The 23,057-nt window shown below is 54.4% G+C and overlaps 2 protein-coding genes across 2 annotated transcripts; both read left to right on the top strand.

Annotated features, from left to right (window-relative positions):
- The first annotated feature begins 1,763 nt into the window (after positions 1–1,763).
- ZFP91 (ZFP91 zinc finger protein, atypical E3 ubiquitin ligase) lies at positions 1,764–17,939 on the top strand. Its single transcript, XM_071428104.1, has 11 exons — positions 1,764–2,887; positions 3,559–3,584; positions 9,025–9,240; positions 9,443–9,479; positions 9,931–10,020; positions 10,356–10,478; positions 12,631–12,681; positions 13,223–13,301; positions 13,577–13,691; positions 14,199–14,298; positions 14,627–17,939. The coding sequence occupies exons 1-11, from the start codon at positions 2,541–2,543 to the stop codon at positions 15,135–15,137; spliced, it is 1,695 nt and encodes a 564-aa protein (XP_071284205.1). The 5' UTR covers positions 1,764–2,540; the 3' UTR covers positions 15,138–17,939.
- A 762-nt stretch (positions 17,940–18,701) lies between these two features.
- On the top strand, positions 18,702–21,979 carry CNTF (ciliary neurotrophic factor). The gene is made up of 2 exons (XM_071428102.1): positions 18,702–19,066; positions 19,314–21,979. Exons 1-2 carry the CDS (start codon positions 18,953–18,955, stop codon positions 19,806–19,808), a joined length of 609 nt encoding a protein of 202 aa, XP_071284203.1. The 5' UTR covers positions 18,702–18,952; the 3' UTR covers positions 19,809–21,979.
- Positions 21,980–23,057: the final 1,078 nt, after the last annotated feature.

The following is a 23,057-nucleotide window of genomic DNA, read 5'->3' as shown; positions in this document are numbered from 1 at the left end:
CAGAGAAATCTCCTGGCACTGCTGGGAGCAGGCAGTGGATGTGGAAACAGCTCCAAGGGACTGGGGGGATGTCAGTGCCAGAGGTGGGTGCACATGGCTTGGTGTGTGCTTTGGGCTTTTGTTTGGTGTTTGGAGGAGGCAGCACCTGGTAGGTGACCAACAACATCTCTGTCACCTTGGCCACCAGCCCTGACAAAGCGTCACCAGGTCCTGGCTTGACTCCTCTTTAGCCCAGCCAGAAGAATCTTGGGAGCAAAGGCTGAGAGCCACAGACTCCATCCAGCACCCACAGGGGTCAGGCTGGCCCTGCCTTGGCCCTGCTCCTGGGCACTGCTGAGCCCCCACGGGTGGGACAGGCTGGAGCTGAGCCCCTCAGCTGCCACCTCAGGGTCACTTCATTCCTGACTCCATTTTGTCATCTGCTCACAGCAGGGACATCCAGCCCAACCCCGCCTCAGGAAAAGGCCCCGGGGCCACCAACCCACTGTATCCGGGCTGTTTCAGGCCAGGAATGCTGAGAGCCCCCCAAAGCCCAGAGGAGGCACTGCTGCTGTCACTGCTGGGGCTGCCTGGCCATGGCATCCTGATGTCAGGCCTTCCCTTTCTGCACTCCACAGAACCTTCCTGCCTGCGGAAGGTTTTGGGCTATTTTTAGCTTTCTCAGTGATTTAGCGATGTGTGAGCCCGAGTGCACGCGAGCATCTGGAGCTGGAATAACTTAAAACTTGTCCTTACAGAACCCAGAGGCCGGAGGCTGAGCTGTGCCCTGCCCTGAGCTCTGCTCCCCTGTTCCAACAATAATTAAGTAACCCAAGCCTTGCCTGCAGAGGGGAAATCAGTCATGACAACAGCAGGGACAGGTTGGCACAGGGCTGACAAAAAGCAGGGACAGGAGGAATCCCTGTGCAAGGATCCCAAGGTTTTCTTTAATGCAAGGACATTCTTCTCCTTCCCAGTGTCTGGCTCAGGGGAATGTGGCTCTCCACAGTGAGGGGGTTTATTAGCACTCTCTCAGGAACTGTTGGACACACTTTTGTTTTCTAGGAACATGTCAGAGCTCAGGATTTGAAATGCAGAAGCAGAAAGGATTTGAAATGCAGAAGCAGAAGGGAGCAGCAGGCGCTCGGAGCCCTCTCACTGCTGGGAACCAGTTCAGCAAACAGGATTTTCCAGCTCAGTGCTGCAGGCTCTTTGAACTTCAGTGATTTTTGCTTTTTTGTCTCCCGAGGGAGGATGAGGAGCACCTTGTTCTGGGAAAGTGTCACCCTTTGTTCTCCTGTCATAAAGCACTGGGTAAGATTGGCCAAACCCTCCTCTCCAGAGCACACCCCAGTCCTGCTCCCCAAGGTCCTGGCCTAGTGTCACATCTTGCTCGGTCCAAAAGCCACCGAGGCGGCTGGGACAGCAGGGAAAGTGACAGAGTGGTGACCGTGACAAAACCCGCTCCTGGGTGGTGCCTTCAGTGTCTGCGGGGGCGAAGTTTTGGTGTTTTGGTGTGGGTTCAATGTGTTAGTGCAGTTCCTGTGGGACAGTCAGGTGCTGCTAGGGTTGTTCTGGGGAGGGACTCGGGCCTTGGAGACCACGGGGGGGAGGGTGCCCCGGCCCCAGCCGCTCCCGGGGCTCCTGCTCAGGCGGCGTTAGCGGCGGGGACACGGCCGGGAACGCGGAACTGGCGCTGCCTCAGCTCCGGTGGAACTACAGCTCCCGGCAGGCCCCGCGCATGCGCGGCTGTGGGACGGAAGCGGGCGGGGCCAGGGCTATGTGCCCCGCCCACCTTGCGCCGGCCACCATTTTGTCACCGACTTTCACCCGCCGCCCGACGGGGCGTTTTTTTTTTTCTTAAAGGAGAAGCGGTAGCAAAAAGCGGCCCGGCCGCCAGGCCCCGCCGGTACTACGGGCGGCGCCGCAGCCCCACAGCACGGAGCAGCCGCGTGGGGCGAGGCGGCGAGCGGCTTCCCCTGCCAGGCCTCGCCCGAGGGGCAAAGGGGCCCGGGGGCAGGCGGAGGGGCGCAGGCAGCGGCGGCGGTAGGGAGCCCTGCGGAGCCAGGGCCTGGGCGGCGGCCACGCGGCGGACGGGCGGTCCGGGCGGAGGGGCCTGCGGGGCGGCGGCGGCGGGGGCCGCGCTCGAGTGGGCGCCGAGCGGGGCCAGCCGGGGGGGGAGCGGGAGCGCGAGCGCAGCGGCCGTGGCAGCGCCTGCGCGAGAGGCGGTGCGAGTCCGGGGCGCGCGCGGGAGCAGCGCGCTGATTGGCCGCTCGGCGGTGGGGGGGCGGGCCCCGCCCCGGCCGGGCCGCCCATTGGCCAGGCGGCGCGAGAGCGGCGGGGAAAGGCGTGAGCGCGGCGGGCGGGGGCACTCGGTCCTGGGGGGCAGGGCCGTCCCCTGAGTCCCGCCTGCGGATTGGTGGACGCGGGCAGGAGGCGGGGCGCAGGGGCCGCGCGTGAAGGCGGGCGGCGGGCGCTGATTGGCCGTGGGCGGCGGGGGCGGGCGTGCCCGGCCGAGGGTGGAGCGCGGCCGTCCCGGCCCCGCCGCCGCCGCCGCCCCGATGCCGGCGGGCACCGAGCAGCCGGGGGGCGCCGCCGCCGAGCCGCCGCCCGCCCCGGGACCGCCGCCCGCCGCCGACCGACCGCCGGCTTCGGGCCGCCGCCGTCCGCCGCCGCCACCCTCCGCCGATCAGGGGGAGGAGTCCGGCGGCAGCCGGGTGCTGAGGGGCGGCCGGGAGCGCGGCCGCGCCGCTTCGGCCGCGGGGGGAGCTGCAGCCGCCGCCGCCGCGTCCCGCCGCCGTAAGGCCGAGTATCCCCGACGCCGGCGGAGCAGCCCTGGGGCGCGGCCCGCCGCCGAGCAGCCCGCCGCCGAGACGCCGCCCGCGGCCAGGAAGGCCCCCCGGGCCGGGTGAGTCCCTGCAGCGCCGGCTCCGCCCACGCCTTCCGGGGGTCGCGGCCGCAAGGGGGGGGGGGAATGCGGCCTCTGCCCGACCCGCGCGAACGGGCCCAGGGCCCGGGGCCGCCTCCGGCTGCGGGGTGCCCCGCGCCGCTGCCCCTTTGTTCCGGCCGGGCTGGGCCGGCCCCGCCGGTCCCTTCCCAGGAAGGGCCGTGTCCCGGGAATCGCCGGCTGCGCAGCGCCCTCGGGCAGTGGCCGCTGTCCCGGTGCCCCGCGGCGCCAGCGCGGTTTGGCTTCCTCTGCCAAAGGTCCGGGTGAGGGAGGCGGTGGGATCCTCCTTCCCGTGAGGAGAGGCTGCGTTCGCTGCACTTTCGGTCCTGAGCGGGACACCGGAGCCTTCGGAAGTGCAGCTGCTCTCCCCTGTTCTGAGCACACAACCCCCTTGGATCACTCCTAATTGTCCTGGGCATGGCTGGGCCTCTGCTGCTGGATATTCCTGTAGTTCCCCTCAGCTTCCTGCGACTGAAACAATCCACCTTGGCATGAGGGGTTGAAAACAATGATCCTATAGAGAGGCACCACGGCTTTGGGGAATTGGGGCTCATCTCCATGTCATTCAGTTCCTTGTTGCTGCCCACCCCATAGAGTCTGGCTCTTACACTTGCTTTTGTGCTTTTTTTCAGGTCCACAGATAAAGTCGCTGGTAAAGGTAAGAGTTGAATTGTTCACTCCTGGTGTCGTGTTCCATCTAGAAAGTCTGGGTTGTCCCATGGTTTAGCCCAATCCTCTTTTTGGATCTTCCTTTTAAAGAATATTTTAGTGCTGGGTGATGTGCAGTTTCTTTCTGAGTCTCTCTCAAGACTGTGGAACTGTGATAAGCTGCTGCTGTTGGCACGTACCCAACCTGCAAAATCTCACTGTCCCAAAAAGCACTCGGGTGTTCTATGGCTGTTGGAGTGTGAGGCTGAGCTGCTCCATGGTTTGACAGCTCTTGTTGCACAGCAGTCCCAAGCAGTCGGCAAATCCTGGGTTCACTTCTGTTCTGTGCTCAGGAATACAGGAGTAGATCCTCAGGAGACCTGGGGTAGTTATGTGGAAATCAGAGTATTCAGATATTCACACTTGTTGTTTTCTAGCTTTAGTGGATTATGGATTTTTTAGGCTGATGTCTTCAGGGGTAAAAGAGAAAATTATTTAGAACTGGGGGCGTGAGTAGGGTCTGAACACAAAAGCCCCAGCTGTGGGGATCTGCAACCTTTAGCAGCGCTTTTGTTTTCCAATGCACACTGTGAACTTTGTGCACCTATTTAAAAATTTCTTGTTAAAAAAAAAAGCCTAAAAAGCAAAAAAAAAAAAAAGCTAGTGGGCTTTGCTCCTTACCTGGTGATGACTTCTGAAACAGGTCCAAGTAGAGGGCTTTGTGTAGTGTTGTTTTTGATCTGGCACCAGAGAATTGTGGCAGAATGAAGCCCTGAGGAAAGGAGGTCACACACCTGTGCCGATGAATTCCCCTTTCTGCTGGAGCTGCCCGGGTTTGTTTGCCAGCAGCTCTGTCTCAGAGGCTGCTGTTATTCTCGTGTTTTGGTAACTCTTTAGCTTTCCTCCTACAAGACTTTATTCCATTTGGGTGTGGAAATCCATCGCAGTTCCAGCTGGCAAGGTGTGTTTTTATAGACTGAAGCAGAATTAACCACTGTGTGTTGAGTCCAGATCTTGCTTGTATGTATTTACCCCTCACTGTGTACAGGGTGGGCAGCATAATGTCAGAGCTTCAGGCTTTTATGGCAAAGCAGAGTTGCTGAAATGTCTAAAAAAGTTTAGCTTTGTATGTCTATAGAGTTAAGACTTTCTTGGTTTTTAGTTTAAGGAGAAATATTCATTGGCAGTGGTAGAAAACGAGCAGAATATTCCCATTTTTACCCCAGGAAGTGAAAGTTGTCAGACTGAAATTCCTGGGTTTGGGGGCTCTCTGCACTCGAGCCATTTTAGCCTTTAACTTGGCCTCTGAGAGTTTCAGCTGTGCTTCAAGGTGAGAGTGGAAAAAGTGTTAAACTTCTGGGGCTCTTTTTTTTCCCAATTACATTTGCAGCCAAAGTGATGGTAGGGATAGTTGCGTGGAAATTGGCACTGGGAAGTGCTGACTTCTGGGCCAGAGGAAGTCTGTGCCGTGGGGGGTGGGGGTTGTTTGTTTCTGGTTTGTTTTTTAGTCTACAGGAGCACAGAAGTGAGGAAGCTGCACTCCTGTGTCTTGGCTGCACGCTGGATGGAGCCCTTGTGCACCTTGTGCTGCTTGGAGGGAACCTGGAAACAGGCTGAGGAGTGTCTTCCTCCTCCTCCTTCCTTCCTTGGACAGGTTGTGCAGGAGCAGGAGGAGCTTCTCCCTCCTCCTTCTGTTGGGCTTTAGCAGAGATTTTTGAAGGAGCCAGATCAGTGTAAGCAAGCAGCAGCTTTCCTTGCACAACAGGGTTTTTGGTAGCCAGGAGCCCCCCTGTGAGCCTGGAAGGCAAAATCTCATTTGTCCTTTCACCCTGCATGGAGCTGGGATAAGGTGCTGAGTGGTTCTGGTGAAGGTTTGGAATTCTTGTGTGCTTGTGGTCCCTGATAAATCAAAAAATATTGATTTTTTTTTTTTTTTTTTTTTTTGCATTGCAGTATTAGCCTTTACTGTCAACTGCTAAATCCAGTTGGGAATATTCCCTGGGACAGCCATGGTACAAAGCCATGGGATCAGGCTTTTCCTGCATCCCCTGGGCAGTTCTGGCTGTGCAGGTCTGACAGGGAGTTTGGAGGGAGATCAGAGCCCAAGGTGTGTGTGTTGTGTCACAGCCCGAGTGTGACTGTCACCACGGGGCAGCTGCAGTGTCAGCCTGTGCTCCCTGCTATTCCCTGTTGCCTGCTTAGTCATGCAGTTGCAGGATTTCCCAACGTGTGCCTGCAGGAATATTGGATGCATAAGTAGAACGTTTAATCTCAGCTTACAAATGAATTTGTGTAGCTGCAGTCGCTGTGTAGCAGAATTCACGTCTGCCTTCCCACAGCGCTCTGTATTCTTGTGGGAATAATTTTCATTTTAGTCAGGAGAGTCACCTCCCTGGAAGCCCATTCTCAAATCCAGGGGTTTTGCTAAGAAAACAAGATAGGTTTGGCAAATTTAAAAAAAGATGGAAAACTTTAGGGCTCAGGAAGTGGTAATTGGTTTTGTACAGAGAGGACTCACATTATACCTAAGAGTTTTATTCTTAATGCTTCATGCTCTTTTTGGGAGCATTGCTTTCCCTTAAGGCTTTGTCAGTGTTTGGAGAAAGTAATGTCATTTTTTAAAACCAAACCGTATAAAAACGCACTGAATTTAAATAGCTCAGCACCAAACCCTCCAAGGATTTTCCTGTATCCCATCTGTACAGTTCCACAGTGCTCTGGTGGGGAAGAGCCCTTTGGATAGAGCTTTGCACTTGGATATTTTTCCTGAGTTTCATTTTTGTCCATGCCATTATGAAAGCAGGTGTTTGGTGCCTTACCCACTGTGTGGTTGCTTCCTTAAATCCCAGAGGTGTGCATTTGTTGTGGTGCATTTATTTTTATAGAAGCTTTTTAACTTAGCAATTAATAGTTTATTTTCTTTTCACCTAACTGCACACATGCATTTTCTGAAATTGTCTGCAGGGTCAGTAAGAAGCTTCCAAATGCCTTATAAATCAAAGTTCAGCTCTGTTGAAAAGCAGAGCAGTGCCCAGAGTCTTGTCCTTTGATTGTCTAAACAAAGCCACAACTTCACTGTGAGTGTCCTTCCAGGTTTCCTTTCCTTGTCCCTTCTCCCAGGGACTGGCATTCGCTCGTGATTTTTAATCTATTTTTGATGAAGGAAAAAGAGACAAAAATTTATTCCAATCTAGGACTTCCCATATTTTGAGCAAGGGCTTTGGTGATGGCTGATTCCAGCTGTTCCTGCAGTTGGACACTTGACAGACAGAAGTTTCCTGGTGCAGCCCTGACCCTTGGGTAGGGACCAGGGACCATGTTGGGAGGGTCTGGAGTTGGAAGGTTTTTCAGCTCCTAGCTCTGTATCACTGTCAGCTGTGTGGCAAGGTAAATAATTGATACATCTCTCTCCTAAGGATGGGGTCTGGGAGGTACCTGGGTATTCTCTGCATGTGAAAATGCCCTGAATCTGTTAGACACCTGAAGCACAGGAAGTAGAAGAAGAAATCCTGGGAAAAGGCTTATCCAAGAGAGGAGGGAAACAGCTGCTGGGTGAGGGGTGTGCTCTGTCCAGGTGTGCTCTGATGCAGGACTGCTTCAGCTCTGCAAGCATGATTTTCAAAATGATAAGTATTATCAGCTGAATGCCTGATCTTCCAAGGGAGGAATACAGCTCTTCCAGAGCAGCAGTGCTATCCCTGGCAACACAGTAGTGGTTGAGGGGGGAATTTATAGAGGAGGGTTTCAAGTGTCTTTGGGTTTGGTTTAGCATTCAAAAATGAGATGTTGACCACAAGGACTGAGAACATGCAGCAGTCACCTTGAGATCTGCTAAGGAAATCCAGGAGGGTGCAGTTCATGCTCTGATGGTGAGGTTTATACGTGCAAGACACAGCTTGATGGTTTACAACACAGTGTGATGCCTCACATCCGGGATTCCAGTCAGGCTTTTCCAGCCAAATGTTGCTTATTCCCACCCTGTTAATCAAGGATCAGACAGTGAGTAATGCAAAGCAAACTACATGCTAGGAGAAAAAGGATCATTTGGTTCAGAAGGCTTGATGTAAAACTGGAGATTGCAGACTGGGAGGAATCAGAGAGGTTGTGGATTGCTCATCCCTGGAAGTATCCAAGGTCAGGTTGGACAGGGCTTGGAGCAACCTGAGCTAGGGGAAGGTGTTGCTGCCCATGGCAGGGGTTGGAATGAGCTGATTTAAGGTCCCTTCCAACCCAAACCATTCTGTGACCAGCTGTAACATTTCAAAGGGTGTTGAGTTCATGACGGCCCAGTGTCACAGCAAGTGCCAAAAAATGTGATCAAATGAACTGTACTCGGGAATTTTAGTTTTTAAGGGATTAACTTGCTCACAAGACATTTCAACCAGTTCTCTTTATCTTGCCAAAGCATGTTTGGAGACCAGCCATGAGCCAAAAGGAAACCACCTGTACAAGCTGTAAATAAGTGTGGAGGCCTCAGGCTAACAGCATTTGTGATGCTTTTTGCTCTAGCACAGCACCAGAAACATCCAGCTCAGATCCCTCAGGGATATTGCCAGGTGTACAATTCCAATGAAGTATATGTTTGGGGAATTCTCTAAACACGACTTTTCACATGGCCCAACTTTGAAGCTGGCCTTTCATAAAGCACTTGCTGAGCTTTATGAGTGTCTCTTGTTTTGCTTAGAGCCAGTAAATCATTGTCTTAGAAGCCTTTATCCAAGGGAAATACAAGCTGCTTTTAAATATTAGTGTCTTTCCTTAGAGGGAATGTGAGGAGAGTTTTAAGGGAAGGTCTGCTGAGGTGAGGGCCTGGGAGGTGTCCTGGCTCAGCATAGAGGGCTGAGCAGGTTCCCACAGCAGGCAGTGATGCCTTGGGTTTTAGCTTCTATATTTTTCACATTCTTTGCTACCGGGTGTGTAACTCCGAAACTTCATATTAGGTGTTAGTAAGTTCTCTTCACAGGGTACTTTGACAAAACAATCCCTTCCCAGCTAGAGAATCAAGAAAAGCCATCACCCAAAAAGCATAAACAACAGTGAAGAGAAGGGGGCAAGCCAGGGGAGTGAGGCTTCATGACCTGGAGCTGTAACTTGACAATTGAACCCAATATGTAGATGAACCAAAACTTAGAAAAGTGTAAAAACTCGTGACCAGGAACCATTCTTGGATTCATGTTGGGCGTAGGGTCCTGGCCAGGCTCTGGGTCTGGCCAGGCTCTGGGTCTGGCCAGGCCCTGCCAGTGTATCCTCCTGGCAGGATACACTGCCCAAGGTGTATCCTTTTGAGCCTTTCAATAAATACCTATTTTATCCATTTAGCTCCGTCTAGTCTCTGTTCCAGATCAGCCTTTCTAGGCGTGAACAGGGGCTGCTGTGATTTAAGGTGTGATTTAATGAGGGGATTTAGGTGTTTTGTACTCTGATGAAACACCCTGCACTGTGTGTTCCAGCTCCCAAAGAAGAGAAGGAGGAGGAGGAGGTGTCTGGCACGCTCAGCCATGGCTCTCCCGTGGGCACGGCGCGGCCCAGCCGGAGCTGGCGCAGCAGCCGGACAGCGGCGGCCGCCCGCCAGCGCGACCCCGAGAACTCCCGCGCCTCCAGAGCCAAGGCTGCCTCCCTGCAGCTCATCTGCAAGTCAGAGCCCAACGCCGACCAGCTGGAGTACGGTACGTGCCACGGAAGGCCCGGGGACAGTCAGGGCTGCGGGTGTGACTCGGGGCGTGTGGCTGTGCTGGCGTGGTGCTGCTTGTCACGGGTGCCTTCTGCCACCAGCACTCCCGGCTCTGAATGTTGATGGAGGTACCGTGAGACAGATGAGCTCACTGCAGCGAACACACTTTGAAACCTAATGGTGACTTTTCCTTTCAGTGGTCACAGACGAGCATCAGTCTCCAGATGGAGTCAGGTAGGACATCTTATTTTGTGGTGTTTCTTCCTATTCGGTGTCTCAAGGTGGGCCTGAGTCGCTTGAAAATAAATGTTAGTGTGAAATGATCCATGGGACTGACGTAGCTCTGTCTCCTTTGGCCCCTTGCTGTTGCAGTCCCAGTGTGCACAGATGTCAGGAGATACTGTGGAGAAATGGATAGTAAGATTTGATCTGGGTATTCCACCTGGTAGATTTGTTGCTGTGGGTGGGTGGGTTCAGGAGAGGACACAGCTCTGCCTGGCCTGTTCTGGTTGTCACTGTGCTCCTTGGTCAGTGCAGGCTGGTACCTTTCCCCAGTCATGCTGGATGAGGAAGTGCAGTGTAATAGTGTCTTTGCCATGCTGGGGAATGGTGCACAGATATTATTCTTGCAGTAGTGGCCAAGCTGTTGCTGCTAAAGTCCTCTCTTCTCCTTTTCTCCCAACAGTGATGATGATGAGGAGATGCTCATCAGTGAGGAAGAAGTTCCCTTCAAAGATGATCCCAGAGATGAGACCTACAAGCCCCACCTAGAGAAGTATATTGGATTATGTACTTACTGGGGGTTTAGACCAAAAAAATGTGGGCATGTTACCTGAATTAGCTTAATATGCCCCAAAGCACCTGTGCTAGTTGATCTGGTGGAATGGTTCTAAACATTGCCTGCATTGGCCAGAACTGTTGTCTCAGGGACTGAAGCCTTTAGAGCCTTGCTGGCTGCTGGCTACTTCCCTAAGCCTGGTTCTTATTTCTGCTTGAAAGTGGGACTTGAAGAACAGACCTGAACTTGGGTCCAGTTTTTGTTGAAATCTTTGTAAAAAGCAGGCAGTGGGAAGAGTATTGGAGTAAAGTCTTGTATTTGTGTCTTCGTAGGGAAGCACCAAAGCAAAGGAGAAAAGCTAGCAAGGGGAAGGAGGAAAAAGAAAGACAGAAAGAGATTAAAGTGGAAGTGAAAGAAGAGAATGAGTTTCAGGAGGATGAAGAACCACCAAGGAAGTAAGTAAACTCTGCAGTTGCGCATGCCAGTGTGTGCTGTGTGTTTTGCATTCTTGCTGGTGTACAACAGTGTTTAATTGTTGTTGGTTCCCCCCATCCCCCTCCTCCTCTGGGCCTGACAGCTGATGGGGCAACGCTGTTTATCCTGTGCCCTCACATCTTGCCTGTCTTCAGCTACAAAAAAATCAGAGTTTAGCTGAAGTGGAGGGGTTTTTCATCATCCTGTGGTTAGTCAGCCTCCCTGGGTGTGACCACACAGTGGGAAATACTTCAGGGTTCTCGGGTCGGCTGTTCTCTGCCCCGAGATGCGTGGGATGGTTCTGCAGCAGCCCACACTCTGAAGAATGAGTCTGGACTCTTCACTTTTTTGGCCTTCAGGTTCTTTATTATTTCTTATCTACAAAATTTTCTTGCTGCCTAGCCAAAGTCCGCTCAGCACGGCAGCCACAAGCACTCCCCACTGCCCCCGAGGCGGTGTCGTCTTTTTATACTACAAACTACGTATATCCTATTTACTTTTAATTCCCAATACCTATCACCTATGTTAGACAGTGCACTTCTACTCTAAACCAATTTCTAAGTGCCAACATCACAGCAGAAAATGGAGAACAAGAAGAAGAAAGAAGAAGGACTAAACACACCCTGATTCCTCCATCTTGTCCCCATAACCCCTATACCGAAAATCCTAAAATCTACATTTTCACCCTGTGAACACCTTGTTATTACACCATTCAAACCTGTGTGGCTTTCACATCCTTATGCCAAGCTGGCAATTCGCTGGAAGGATCAAAATCAAGCCACCAGGTGTTCCTGGCAGCATGCCAGGGCCTCTGAGTCCCCCAACAGGGTTCTTGGTAACTCTGGACATCCAGAGGGATGTGCTGAGTTCCCACACAGGGTGTCCTTACAATGGGTTCCTTGTGATGCCTCAAGTAGATCCCGAAAGCCAGTGGGAGAGGGCAGCATTCCTGCTGTGTGCTGGGGGCAGACACTGGGATGTCTTGTCACTGCAATACCTTGTGTGTGTGTGGTAAGTGTCCTTTTTGTACAGTTAGGACTTCACCAGAGGTCAGGAAAATCAGCTGGTTTTCCCTTGCTTTCAAGAAGTAAACAATAAACTTTTGCCACCCAGTCAGTCACCAGTTGCTGACACCTTCTGGTGTGTGCTGTCCCTGGAACTCATGGCTGAAGCATTCCTCCTCGCAGCAGAGGGAGATGGGTTTATGTGACTGTGTCAAAGCCATTCTTTGGGATAATGTGAGGGGAAAAAAAGAAAAAGGAGCTGGTTTTGTACCTCAGTTCCTCTCTGAGTGGTTGGAACAGCCCGGGCTCCCTCTGCTGACCTGCTGCACACTTGTGGTGTAATTTCTCTTGCTGTTACTGAGCTGCTGCTGATTCACAGTGGAGAGGAGTGAGGAGGCTGATATTTTGAGAACATTTTTGTCTGTTGGAGACTGCTTTCTGAGGCTTGAGGTTTTGTTGTTTGAAGCAGACACTACTTTCTGTGCGTAATAAAACCTGTGGCTCTTCTGAGGGCTTGGCTTGAATGCTGAGTGTGTGTTCAGCGTGTTCCTGGCTTGCCATCAATACAGATGTCTCAGTAGAGTCTAGAAAATACTTCCATCAATCTGCTCCAAGTGTCTCTGCAGCAATGGGATCAGGCAGGCAGAGCTGGGCAGAGCTGTGGCTTGGGAGGCTGCAGTTTACATGTGAGCACAGGTCTGCTCAGACAGAGCCTAGATTTTTGTCTTGACAGGTACAGAAGCTGCTGTGGCTAATTCAGAGCCCTGTGAAATAGCTGCTGGATCATTAATCCCATTCTTCCTGACCAGGCAGATGGATGTTTTCCTATGGTGTGGAATGTTCCCCAGCAGAGCAGAGGAAACAGGGTGCACTGTCGGTTCTAGACCGTGTTGGCAAAATACATGTTTATGAAAAATGCAGTAGGAAATGGGAAGTATTGAGAGAGCAAACCATGTGAAGCATTTATTTCTCTGGAATTCTCCATCTTTTAAATCTGTCTCCAACTTGCACTCAGTTTTTTTTCTAGACCATGCAGTTAATGAGGCGATACAGCATACACTTCAAAGTCTCTGCCCACTGCTAATGTAAAGAAGCTTCTCTCAGTTCTGTTTCTGTATCCCTGTTACAGGAGGGGAAGGAGGAGAAAGGATGACAAGAGCCCAAGGCTGCCCAAGAGAAGGTAAGTGGTCCTCTCAACCCAGTTGTGTTCTGCAGACTTGCTTCCCTTGTGTCCTACATGCAGAAAAAGATTCTCCCAAAGCCATCTCTCTGCCTTAAAGGGAATAAAAACCAAAAACAGCAGCATGCCTTGTCTTCCCTCTTCTCCTTGCCCTGTAGGTGCTGGTTTAATTTCTTCCAAGTGAACCAGCCCCCTGCCCACTTCTCAGTTGATCCCTCCTATGGCATTGCCCAGCAATAAGGAATTGCTTTGTCAATTCTGGGTCTCCTGAGGTTTTCCCAGCTCTAGGGAGAGCCCTCAAGTAGTGGCAGGAGAAGAGGTGGCTCTTGGACAGCAACTGTGTCACAGCCCAGGCAGGGATTTTGGAGCAGTGGTGCTTTGCCGTGCTTGCACTTCTTATTTGTGGCATGAGACACATCAGCCCCTCACAGACACAGAGAACTGTGATTCTAAATAGAATATATATAGAATCTTTATCTATAGAATCACCTGGCCATAGAAGCAGCCAAGCACTCTGCCCCTCTCCTTGCTGATTTCCCAGGAAGAAGCCCCCGATCCAGTATGTGCGCTGTGAGATGGAAGGCTGCGGCACGGTCCTGGCTCACCCGCGGTACCTGCAGGTTGGTGGGGCTGTCCACTTCCTCTGTGGCACGTGGGAGGGCAGGGAAGGGATGCTTGAACAGGCAGCTAAACCTCCACTGGCACTCACACCCCTTCCTGATGCTGTCATTTTGGAAGACTTCTTTGTGGCCAGTTGTAGCCGTGTGTGTGAGTGTCTGTCAGGTTGCTGGATGTCCATATGTGTTTTATTTTCCAGTGGGGATCTAAACTTGAGTGAACCTCAGCTGTTCAGTCAGCCATGAACAGTCTGCAAACTTCCACTCTTTCTTTCCAGCATCACATAAAATATCAGCACTTACTGAAGAAAAAATATGTGTGTCCTCATCCCTCCTGCGGTCGGCTGTTCCGGCTCCAGAAGCAGCTCCTGCGTCATGCCAAACATCACACAGGTACAGAGGGGTGGGAAATAGATGCAAACTCCTCTTCAGGTCAGTGAACAGATAGAGGGAAAATGGAAAAGCCTCTGGGACTTCTGCAGAGAGTGAAGCCAAGTCAGGTGGCATAGATTTGCAGCAGCAGCAGCAGCAGGGTATTACTGTCTTCTGGATTACCATCTTTTAAGCAAATGAAAGAAATAGACTATAGAGGTTTTAATTCTCCTTCTGGCAGGCATCACTCAGGGGCTCTGTAGGGGAATAAGCCTCAACAGATAAAGTCTGATTTATCCCAATTTGCCAGTCTTTCAGTTTTGGTTGGAGTGGATAATTAGCTCTTAGGAGAGTCTTAATCGTGCCTCTCCTCTCCAGATCTGCGGCTGTGGCGTGTTGTGGGACACCTCCTCTTCCCAGAACTTGTAGCTCTGCTCCTTCTTGGGCAGCTTTACCTGCACTGCCTGAGAGTTGGGAAAGGGGGCAGGTCTGTGGGAGAGCAGTGCTGCAACTGGTGTTGTCTTTCAGATCAAAGGGATTACATCTGCGAGTACTGCGCCCGGGCCTTCAAGAGCTCCCACAACTTGGCAGTGCACCGGATGATCCACACGGGCGAGAAGCCCTTGCAGTGAGTACCTCTGCCTGTGCCTCGCCCTCCTGCTCTGAGGGACCCCTGAAACACCCATTTCAGAGCAGCTCTGAAGTCAGGCTGGAGCCCGCTCCTGGTGTTGCAGCTCTCTTTGAACACACACTTGAGTCACCTGCTCCTCGGGGCCGTGTCTTGGTGTGGATCTGGGGAAAGTAAGCCCTCAGTAAATATAATCAGAGCTAGAGCTGGAGCTGCAGTGACATTAGTGAGCCCCTGCTGTTCTCCCGAGCTGCCACCTCACTACTATTGTCCTTATGAGCATGTGTGGATGTCCCTTTGTTGTGACCTCCTCCTTGTCCCCTCCAAGGTGTGAGATCTGCGGATTCACCTGCCGGCAGAAGGCTTCCCTCAACTGGCACATGAAGAAGCATGATGCAGACTCCTTCTACCAGTTCTCCTGCAATATTTGTGGCAAGAAATTCGAGAAGAAGGACAGCGTGGTGGCCCACAAAGCCAAGAGTCACCCCGAAGTGCTCATTGCTGAAGCACTGGCTGCCAATGCGGGTGCCCTGATCACCAGCACCGATATCCTGGGCACTAATCCCGAGGCCATTGTGCCACCCACAGATGGCCAGGGCCTTCCGCTGCTCCCCGACCCCCTGGGCAGTGCTCCCCCAGCAGATTGCCTGCTGCTGAGCCCAGAGGGGATGCCAAAGCCCTACTGTGGCGGGGCAGAGCGGGTGAGCCTGGTGGCTGACGGCAAGCTCTTCGTGGGCAGCGGCAGCAGCGCGAACCCAGAGGGGCTGGTCATGAACACAGAGATGCTGGGAGCCAGCACGGAGGTGCTCATTGAAGATTCAGACTCCACTGGACCCTAGTGGCAGGGGAGCACCTGGGTGCTGGGACAGCTGGGACTCTGTATTTAAAAGGAAAAGGAAAAAAAAAAAAAAGGAGGAGGCACTTACTGAAAGAGAGGAAAGTTAAACAAAACTTACAATACTAGTAAATAACTGAAGGGTCTGCTCCCCTCCAGCGCAGATCACAGCACATCCTCTTTCTCCCAACCACTTCTCTCTCTCCCACGGCCCTTTGGTGGAAAGGGGCACGTGCTGCCATTGCCAGAGCAAGTTGGATTGAGCGGCGGATTTCTCCAAGGGAGGGGGCACTGCCGAAACCCCTCACTCTACCCCAAAGCAATTGTTGCCTTTCTGGCTCCATGGCATGGCCCCACTGGCAAACTAAAAAGCGTTGGACGTGCTCTGGAGAAGTTCCTTAGGACTCCCTCTGCCCCTGGTCCCGACTTCTATGCACCACTGCACTCTGGTCCTTGCAGTCTCCTCCTTCCTGGCCGGGGCTGGGAGTTTGGCACTTTAGCCCCTCGGCAGGGTGAGCTGTGAAGCAGCAGTGCACATCCCGCTCCCACCACGCTCCCCTGCTCCAGCCCTGGCAGGAAGTGGAGGGAGGGAACGCCCTGGCTCGTAGATCATGTTTGCTTGGAGAGGCCCGGGGGCTACAGGAGCCCTGCGTGGGAGAGGCAAGGAGGAGCATCCCAGTTTGACGACAGTAATTTGCACTTTGAACATGCTTCGTTTTTGTGTTGTGGTAACAAGATTCCTTATTTATTGTTTAAAAAAGGGTCGGTATTTTTTAGTTCTGTTCTTAGGGGCGGGGGTGGAAGGGGTTCAGGCTGTTTCCCAGTAGGCTCCAGTGCAGGGAGCTCCAGTGCCATTGTGCCAGCAGCTGGGAGAGCTGAGGTGAAGGCAGCGCTCTGGAGTCAGATGTGTCTTGCAGCTTTTGCAGAGTAGAGGGAGAGCCCCTGGAGAAGAGCCTGTGTGCAGTGGGAGTCTCTGCAGCAACGTGTTAGCAGGAGGATGAGGTGAGTGATGGGCTGTCTCTCCCTCCCTCCCAGCTCTGGGTGAGCTCCTTGTATTAAATGCCTGTTTTGCCTCCAGCCTTTTGGGGAAGGACGTTGTTAGCCAGGAACTTGTTCTTGTGACTCTTGGGACAGCCGTGAGCTACTTGCTGCTGGGGGATGTGGTGCTCCTCATCCAACTCTGCCTCTCCTTTCCAGGTCTGGACAAAGACACAGTTAGCAGGGACTGGATATGGTTTTCTCAGGCTTGTTTATCCAAGGCAATAGATTGATGTGGGACTACGGGGCTGTCAGCTTTTCTCCCTGCCCTCATTTTGAGGGGGGATTGTGTAGCCGTGTTCTGAAAGCTTCTCTTTTCTGCATAGACACCCCAGCTTTCCCTGAAACGTGGCGGGTCAAGTGTTGCCTGCTGGTGTAGTTAGGGCAGCTTTGAGCCCTTGGAAAAGTTTACATAGGATAAGATGTATCTGCTATGGAGACTTGGATTTTTTTTTGCTCTTCTCTGAAACTTTGTGTGGAGATTCAGTGGCCTTGAATTCGTAGCAGTTTTGGAAGAGGTGAAGAATAACCTGTTTTTTGTTTATTTGCTTGTTTTTTGGTTGGGTTTCTGGGGTTGGGAGCAGAGCTGAAGTATCTTGTCTGAGCACAAGATCAGCTGAGTTGGTCTGTAGCACACAGCAGCTTGTTGAAATCGGGTACCTGGGGGTCTGGAAAACCGCAATAAAATGTGGAATTTAATTGGATTAACAGGAAACTGACTCTAAACACCCACTCTGTCCCCTGTGACGCCTGGAAATCCAGCTGTGGCCCAAACATGCTGGCTTTTCTCAGGCTGTTTGTCCTGGTTTGCCCCCTCTCCCCCTCCCTTCCTCCTCCCCCTTGCACTGATACCTTTGTCAGAGCAAGTCGAAGCACTTCCTGGTGTAGGGGCGGATCGAGGCTGAGCAGTTGGGTGCCCCATGCCCTGGGTGTGGGCATCCCGTGGTCACACTGTGGCAGCAGCCTGGCTCACGGGAGGGCCTAGCACACCTCGTGGCAGGTCTGTGGTAGAATAGTGTTAAACTAAATCAGTTCCTTCAGTTGAGATGATCCAGTGTCTTTCTTGGATTGCTTTACTGTGGTTTCCAGCAGGAAACTTTCTGGGTGGCAGCTGGTCCCCTCCCCTTGCAGGCTAGAGAGGGGCAGCACTCTGGGGACACTTGGTGGCCCTCGGGGCAGGTTGGCTTTGTCCTTCTGACATGGTGCTGCTGGAGCTGTGTCTCTGCTGGCCCCTGTGCCTGTGGGAGGTGCAGGCTGGGCAGAGCCTTGCACAGAACACTAAAGGAGAGCTTGGGGGTTTGTTGGTCAAGGGATGGCACTAAAAGGCCTTTGGGCCAAGGGCTTGCTCACCTCTGGTGCCCCAGCACTTGGCACCAGGCTGGGGGAGGCTGCCTCATCCCACGTCCGCCCCAGTGGAGCAGGGTTTGCCCCTGGCTGCACTTCTGGGATGCAAAATCAAACATTTCCTTTGCTTCCCGGCCTGGACACCTCTGATCCCTGCCGCTCCCTGCCTTGTCCTTCCATGACACCTCTTGTAGCTCTCCCTTTTCTTTTTCTGGCCGTGGCCAGGTGCCTGTCTGTCTAACCACAGCCTGCTCGCCCCTGATGCAGGGTGATGTGTAGCTCCCTTTCCATGCCCCTCTGAAGCCCTAAAACTGACACAGCCCTCCTGCAGCTCCTCCTCCCCTTGATGTCTCTCCTTCACTCGCATGCAGTTTGCTTCAATAAATTATTGTAGTAGTTTGCAATAAACTTTTTTGTATTTTTTTCCCCTGTATTTATTTTTTTTTCTCCTCCTGGGGAGGGATTGGAGGGGGCAGGAGGCCCTTTGGCCCGGGCAGCACTTGAGGGCCCTGGGCCACTGGGCTCTGTGGCTGGGGGATGCTGTGGCCAGGGGCTCCCCAAGCTCAGCAGCTGCTGCAGTAGCCACGGGGTGGCAAGGAGCCTGCTGGGCATATGGGGATCCCCCAGCCCTGGGATCCCCAGCCAGGCACACTGTGGTATTCATGGGAAGCTGCTTTTCAACTCCTGGGGTTTTTTTCACTCTTGATCTGGGTAATGCATAACCAAAATAAACATACTGAGGAAAAACCAACCCAACCCGAAGGGCTGTTTTTGTCTTGGTGTGTGCAGCTCACCTGTGGGGTGGCTGGTGTTGTTCTGGGGTGGTTGGGATATCTTTCCTTGTCTGCAGCCCCTCTTTAGGGCAAGAACCCTCTGGGGAAGGGGGGTTAAAAGTATCTGGCACAGATCCTTCTGCCAGCGTTTGGGTTGCAGTTTGGCTTGGGGCTGCTGCGGGATCTCCAGCCTGGGGGCTGCCCTCAAGCATTGCTTGGCCCTGCTTAGGCTCCAGCCGGCTGCCGGGCTGAGGTGTTGAGCAATGTCCGGGCTTTGCTCACCTCTTCCCGGCAGTGGTTTCCCGCGCTCTGGAATGAGCCGAGGGCTTAGCGTGCTGCTAATCTCACTGTGTGGCTGGGAGGGAGGAGTGGGTCAGCCGGGGCTGGGAGCCTGTTGCTGCTGCGCCAGACAGTTCTGGGCAAGGCACTTGGAGTAGCGATGCGTGGGGGAATTAGGGAAATAATCTGTCGCTGTTGATCCCAGAGGCGGGAATTTGCAGCGTGGTGCCAGGCCCCAGGCACGGAAGAGGGGGAGAACCAGGCCAGCGGACGTGTGAGCGGAGCTCCCAGCTGGAATGCACCAGCTCAGCAAGGGATTGTCCTCGCCAGGCCGGGCGGCTGCTGCTGTGCCCGGAGCCTGGTGGCCGTGACAGCTGCCCGGACCATGGCGGCCGCAGAGAGCCCCTCCGCTGCCCTCCGGCGCCGCGACCTCTGCAGCCGCGGCATCCGCCTGGCCGGCAAGATGCGTGCGGATGTCGTCGACCTCCTGGACGCCTACGTGAGTTTGCCCTGCTCCCTCTGGCTGCCGTGGGGCTGGGAGCACTGCTGGGATCTGGGAGCTGTGCTGGGGTGCGAGGACTGACCCACGGCAGGGATGGGGCACAGAGTCCTGCTGGATCCGGGCCTGCTCATGCCTGGGCGAGACTCGGGCAGCTTGCACTGCCCCGACACCCGCAGGGCTCGGGACTGGGGATCCCCCCACGTCGGTCCTGCCTCGCTGATCCCCGGCGGGTCTCACCCTGCAGGTGGAGCAGCAGGGCTTGGACGCCTCGGCCAGTGTGGCGGCAGTGGAGGGGGTGCCGCTGGCGGCGGTGGAGCGCTGGGACGAGCAGACGGGCACGCAGCGGCTGCTGGAGAACCTGGCGGCCTACCGGGCCTTCCGCGCCCTGCTGGCCCAGATGCTGGAGGAGCAGCGGGAGCAGCTGGGCGAGGCCGACGCGGGCCTGGGCCGGGCACTGGCGGCTGTCCTGCTCCAGGTCTCGGCCTTTGCCTACCACCTCGAGGAGCTGCTGCGGCTGGAGAGCCGCGGGATCCCCGGCGAGGAGGGGGATGAGGAGGAGGAGGAGGAGGATGGGCCGCCGCCCCCGCCGCGCCTCAGCCTCTTCGAGCAGAAGCTGCGGGGCCTGGGCGTGCTGCGGGAGCTGGCCCAGTGGGCCGTGAGGTCCGTGCGGGACCTGCGGCAGCTCGCCAAGCCCAGCCCGGCCACCGGCGCAGCCCCTGGCCTGGCCGAGAGCCCCTGAAGGCGAGCACAGGGTGGGGGGGCTTGGGTGCCCCTGGGGCTCCTTGCCCACCCTCTCAGAGGGCAGCTGAGAGCGAAGGAGGGGACATGGAGGGGAGGGACCATGCCATTAATCCCCATGCTTTTAATGCTTCTCCCCGTGGGGAAACTGAGGCACAGGCTGCAGTCTACCCTGGAGGGAGCAGGGATCCGCAGGGGTCCTTGGGCTCTTCCTGCTGGGCAGTAGAATTATTCCTCAGGAAGCAGCTTTGCTGCTCCCCCCAGGGCCTAGAGGCATGAGGCACTGCCCTTCTCTTTGGAATTTGGATGCTGCCTATGGCAGGCAGATGCTGCCTTGGGGCTCTTGTGGATGCAGGGCAGGAGCCAAGGGACAGAAAAGCATCACCGGGTGAAAGGAATCTTGGGACCTGCCCCCCAGCTGCAAGGCACAAGGCTTGGCCTCCTGCACGTGGACTCTCCTTCTGCCCAGCTTGGTTGGCTGCTCATTGAATTTCTGCTCTAACTGCTTGGGGGCTTTTGGGGAGGGAGGGAGCAATCAGGAGGGGGAATTCTTAATTGCTTGGACGTGATAATGGAGAGGATCTTTTAACTGAAAGGGGATCTTTTAGCTGTGATTCAGAAGCCCCCCTGCAAGGGGGTTAGTGCCTGCAGGGCTTATTTTAGGACTGGGAATGGCATGGGAGAATCTAAGAGCCCCAACCACGTCGTTTTTCCTGTGGAGTGCTGGGATGTTTCACAGCTTCCTGGGCCATGATTCTCCTGCCGGCTGGATGTGATGGCTGCCGTGTGAATAAAAGGACTGGGAGATCTACCAGGGTGATGTACTTCTTGGGGGAGGTGGGGCAGCTCACCAGAGAGGCTGGGCTGCCCAGTTCCCACTCCAGGGAAGGGTCCATCCCAGTGGGGTGAGAGGTTTGGGGGGATGTGACCCACTGGGAGGTCATGGGGGAGACGAAGGAGCTGGGGATGAAGGAGATGGTGGGAAGATGAGGAGGAGCCACCGGGGCCACAGAGCAGGGAGGAGGCTGGGGACGTGCCCGGCCGGCCCTGCACAAAGCGGCTTTGTGGTGGCAGGTTGGCACAGCATCGGGCACAGCGCCTGCCCCAGCACCAGCAGCTCCTGCACAGGCACGGGGCCTCTGGGAGACAAAGAGCAGCCCCAGGCTGAGCCCCAGTGCCATCCTGCCCACCCCACCGACCCCACAGGGCTGCAGGGTTGGGGCAAGGGTGGTTTCATGGGGTCTTTTGCTGATTTTTTATCAGTGGTGCCTGAGAGGAAGAACCTGCACATTCTTCATTGCCAGTTACTGCCTGCCCTCAGCTTCCTGCAGCTCAGACTGGATTATTTCAATCTTTATGCTTCCCTGCACTGGGGAATAACAATTTATGGCCATTATTTTTTTCAGGATTAGTCAAAGCAAGTCACTTTTCTGACAAGTATTTTTCTTGCCTGCTGCTGTATGCTTGAAGCCACCTTGCTCTTCTCCCCTTGCACCCTCCAGCTCAGCAGTGGCCGGGTGCTCACACCCTCCTCACCTTCCTCGGGGTGGCCAGGGACATCTGCAGTGTGTCCTTGAACCTCACCACCCGACCAGGTGGGAACAGACCTCTTTTCTCCGGCAGCACAGGCCGGGTACGAGGTGACCTTCAGATCCCAGGGAGCTGGCCAAGGCTGCAACCCGATCCTCCCACCTCAGCTGCTGGCAGAGAACTCAGCTCGGGGCTGCATTTGCACTCCAGGGTGAAAGCAGCAATGGAGACCCAAGGTGGACGGTGGTGTTGCCCCAGGGATTTCCCTGGGCTTTTGCAATCTTCCTCACTCCTTCCCTGTTACCTTGCCAGCTGGGTGCACCTGCATTTGTGGAGCAGCCACCGTGCTCAGGAATGGCCACCCTACCCAGAAACAATGGGAAAAAGCAATCCATTAATCCAAACCTCCAGGCTTTGGCTGAGCGCGAGGCTCCAGCTCTGGGCCTTTCCCTGCCAGCCAGCCCCCGCCATGCCGTGCAGAGGCGGTGACGTCTGAGCTGGCTGGGGTTTAATGCTATTTTTCAGCTGCAGCCCTGAGGGAATCACCAGTGAAGTGATTTGGCGAGGACAAGGGCGCCCGACAGCTGAGCTCCCGTGGTGCCAGGAGGCCCTTGGATTTGCTCTGCCATGGATTGAAGTGAAGTTGATCTGAGTGGCTGAAGGCAAACGAAGCTGTTCATTTTGGAATCAGAAATTAGGAGTTTGAGGGGAGGACAGTTGTACCTGTGTGGTTAAGGCTGCTGAGGACCCCTGCAATGGCCTCCTGCAAACTGAGGACCCACCAAAACCATCCAGCTTTGTGCTTGGGGAAGAGAGAAGGGATTTGTAGTGCTGGTGGGAACAGGGAACTGGGAGTGGGTGGGAGGGAGGGGTGCACTCCCAAATTGCAGCAGGGATGCAGCCACCAAAAGCAACCCATGGATGTGTTTAATTTCAAAATAATAAATGTTTTTAGGGCTTAACGTGTGGCTGGGCACACTTTGTGGGGTTGGAAAGGTTTTGAGCTGGCTGAGGCTGCACCTCAGGCCTTGATGCTGGGTGAGAATGGATTTGCTCCTTGCCTAGAGGCCGGTGGGATTCCACTGTGCTGGTCCCACTGCTTCACCCACAGTCCCACACCAGTGTTGCAGTGCTGGCTTCTGACTTCTTGATCCTGAGCTGGAGCTGAGGTGGGTGGATATTCACCAACACTTTCCTTTTTTAATAGCAGGAAAGCCTTTTCCTCCTGTCTGAGTCACTGGAAAGGATTTCCCCGGGTTTCCCCCGTCGTAGCCTTGGCTGCACTTGTCTGCCTCAAAGGAACAGGTGAAAACCCAGAGGAGTGGCTCTCTGTGGCTGTGCTGCTTTCCTGGGAAGGGCCAGGAGACCTCCCTCCTTGCAGGAAAATGTGCCTCGAGCGTAGCCCCATGTGTATATCCAAGTGTGAGCTGGAAAAAGGAGAACTTTGTGGTTCACCTCATCCTCTCTCACCACAGCGCCCGCCAGCTGGCATCACCGCAGTCAGTCCCCACCTGTTCCCCCTTTTCCTTCCCTTCGTTTTTTCCTCTCTTTTGGATCTTGTCTAATGGTTTCTCACCACAAACGCCTCTGGCAGGCACTCAGCAGCATGGGCAGTGCCTGGGAAACAGGTTTGTCCGGAGAGGAGCTCCACCACCTGCCTGGGGATGAGCTGCCTGCAGGCTGAGGTGGATCATGGACTGGGGGATTTCCTGTGCTGCCA

Source organism: Agelaius tricolor, unplaced genomic scaffold (assembly GCF_023055355.1).
Source record: "Agelaius tricolor isolate 1412-34295 unplaced genomic scaffold, bAgeTri1.0.p SCAF_5, whole genome shotgun sequence".
NCBI lineage: Eukaryota > Metazoa > Chordata > Aves > Passeriformes > Icteridae > Agelaius > Agelaius tricolor.
Note: the sequence above shows the minus strand (reverse complement) of the source record. Positions and strands in the feature narration are given on the sequence as shown.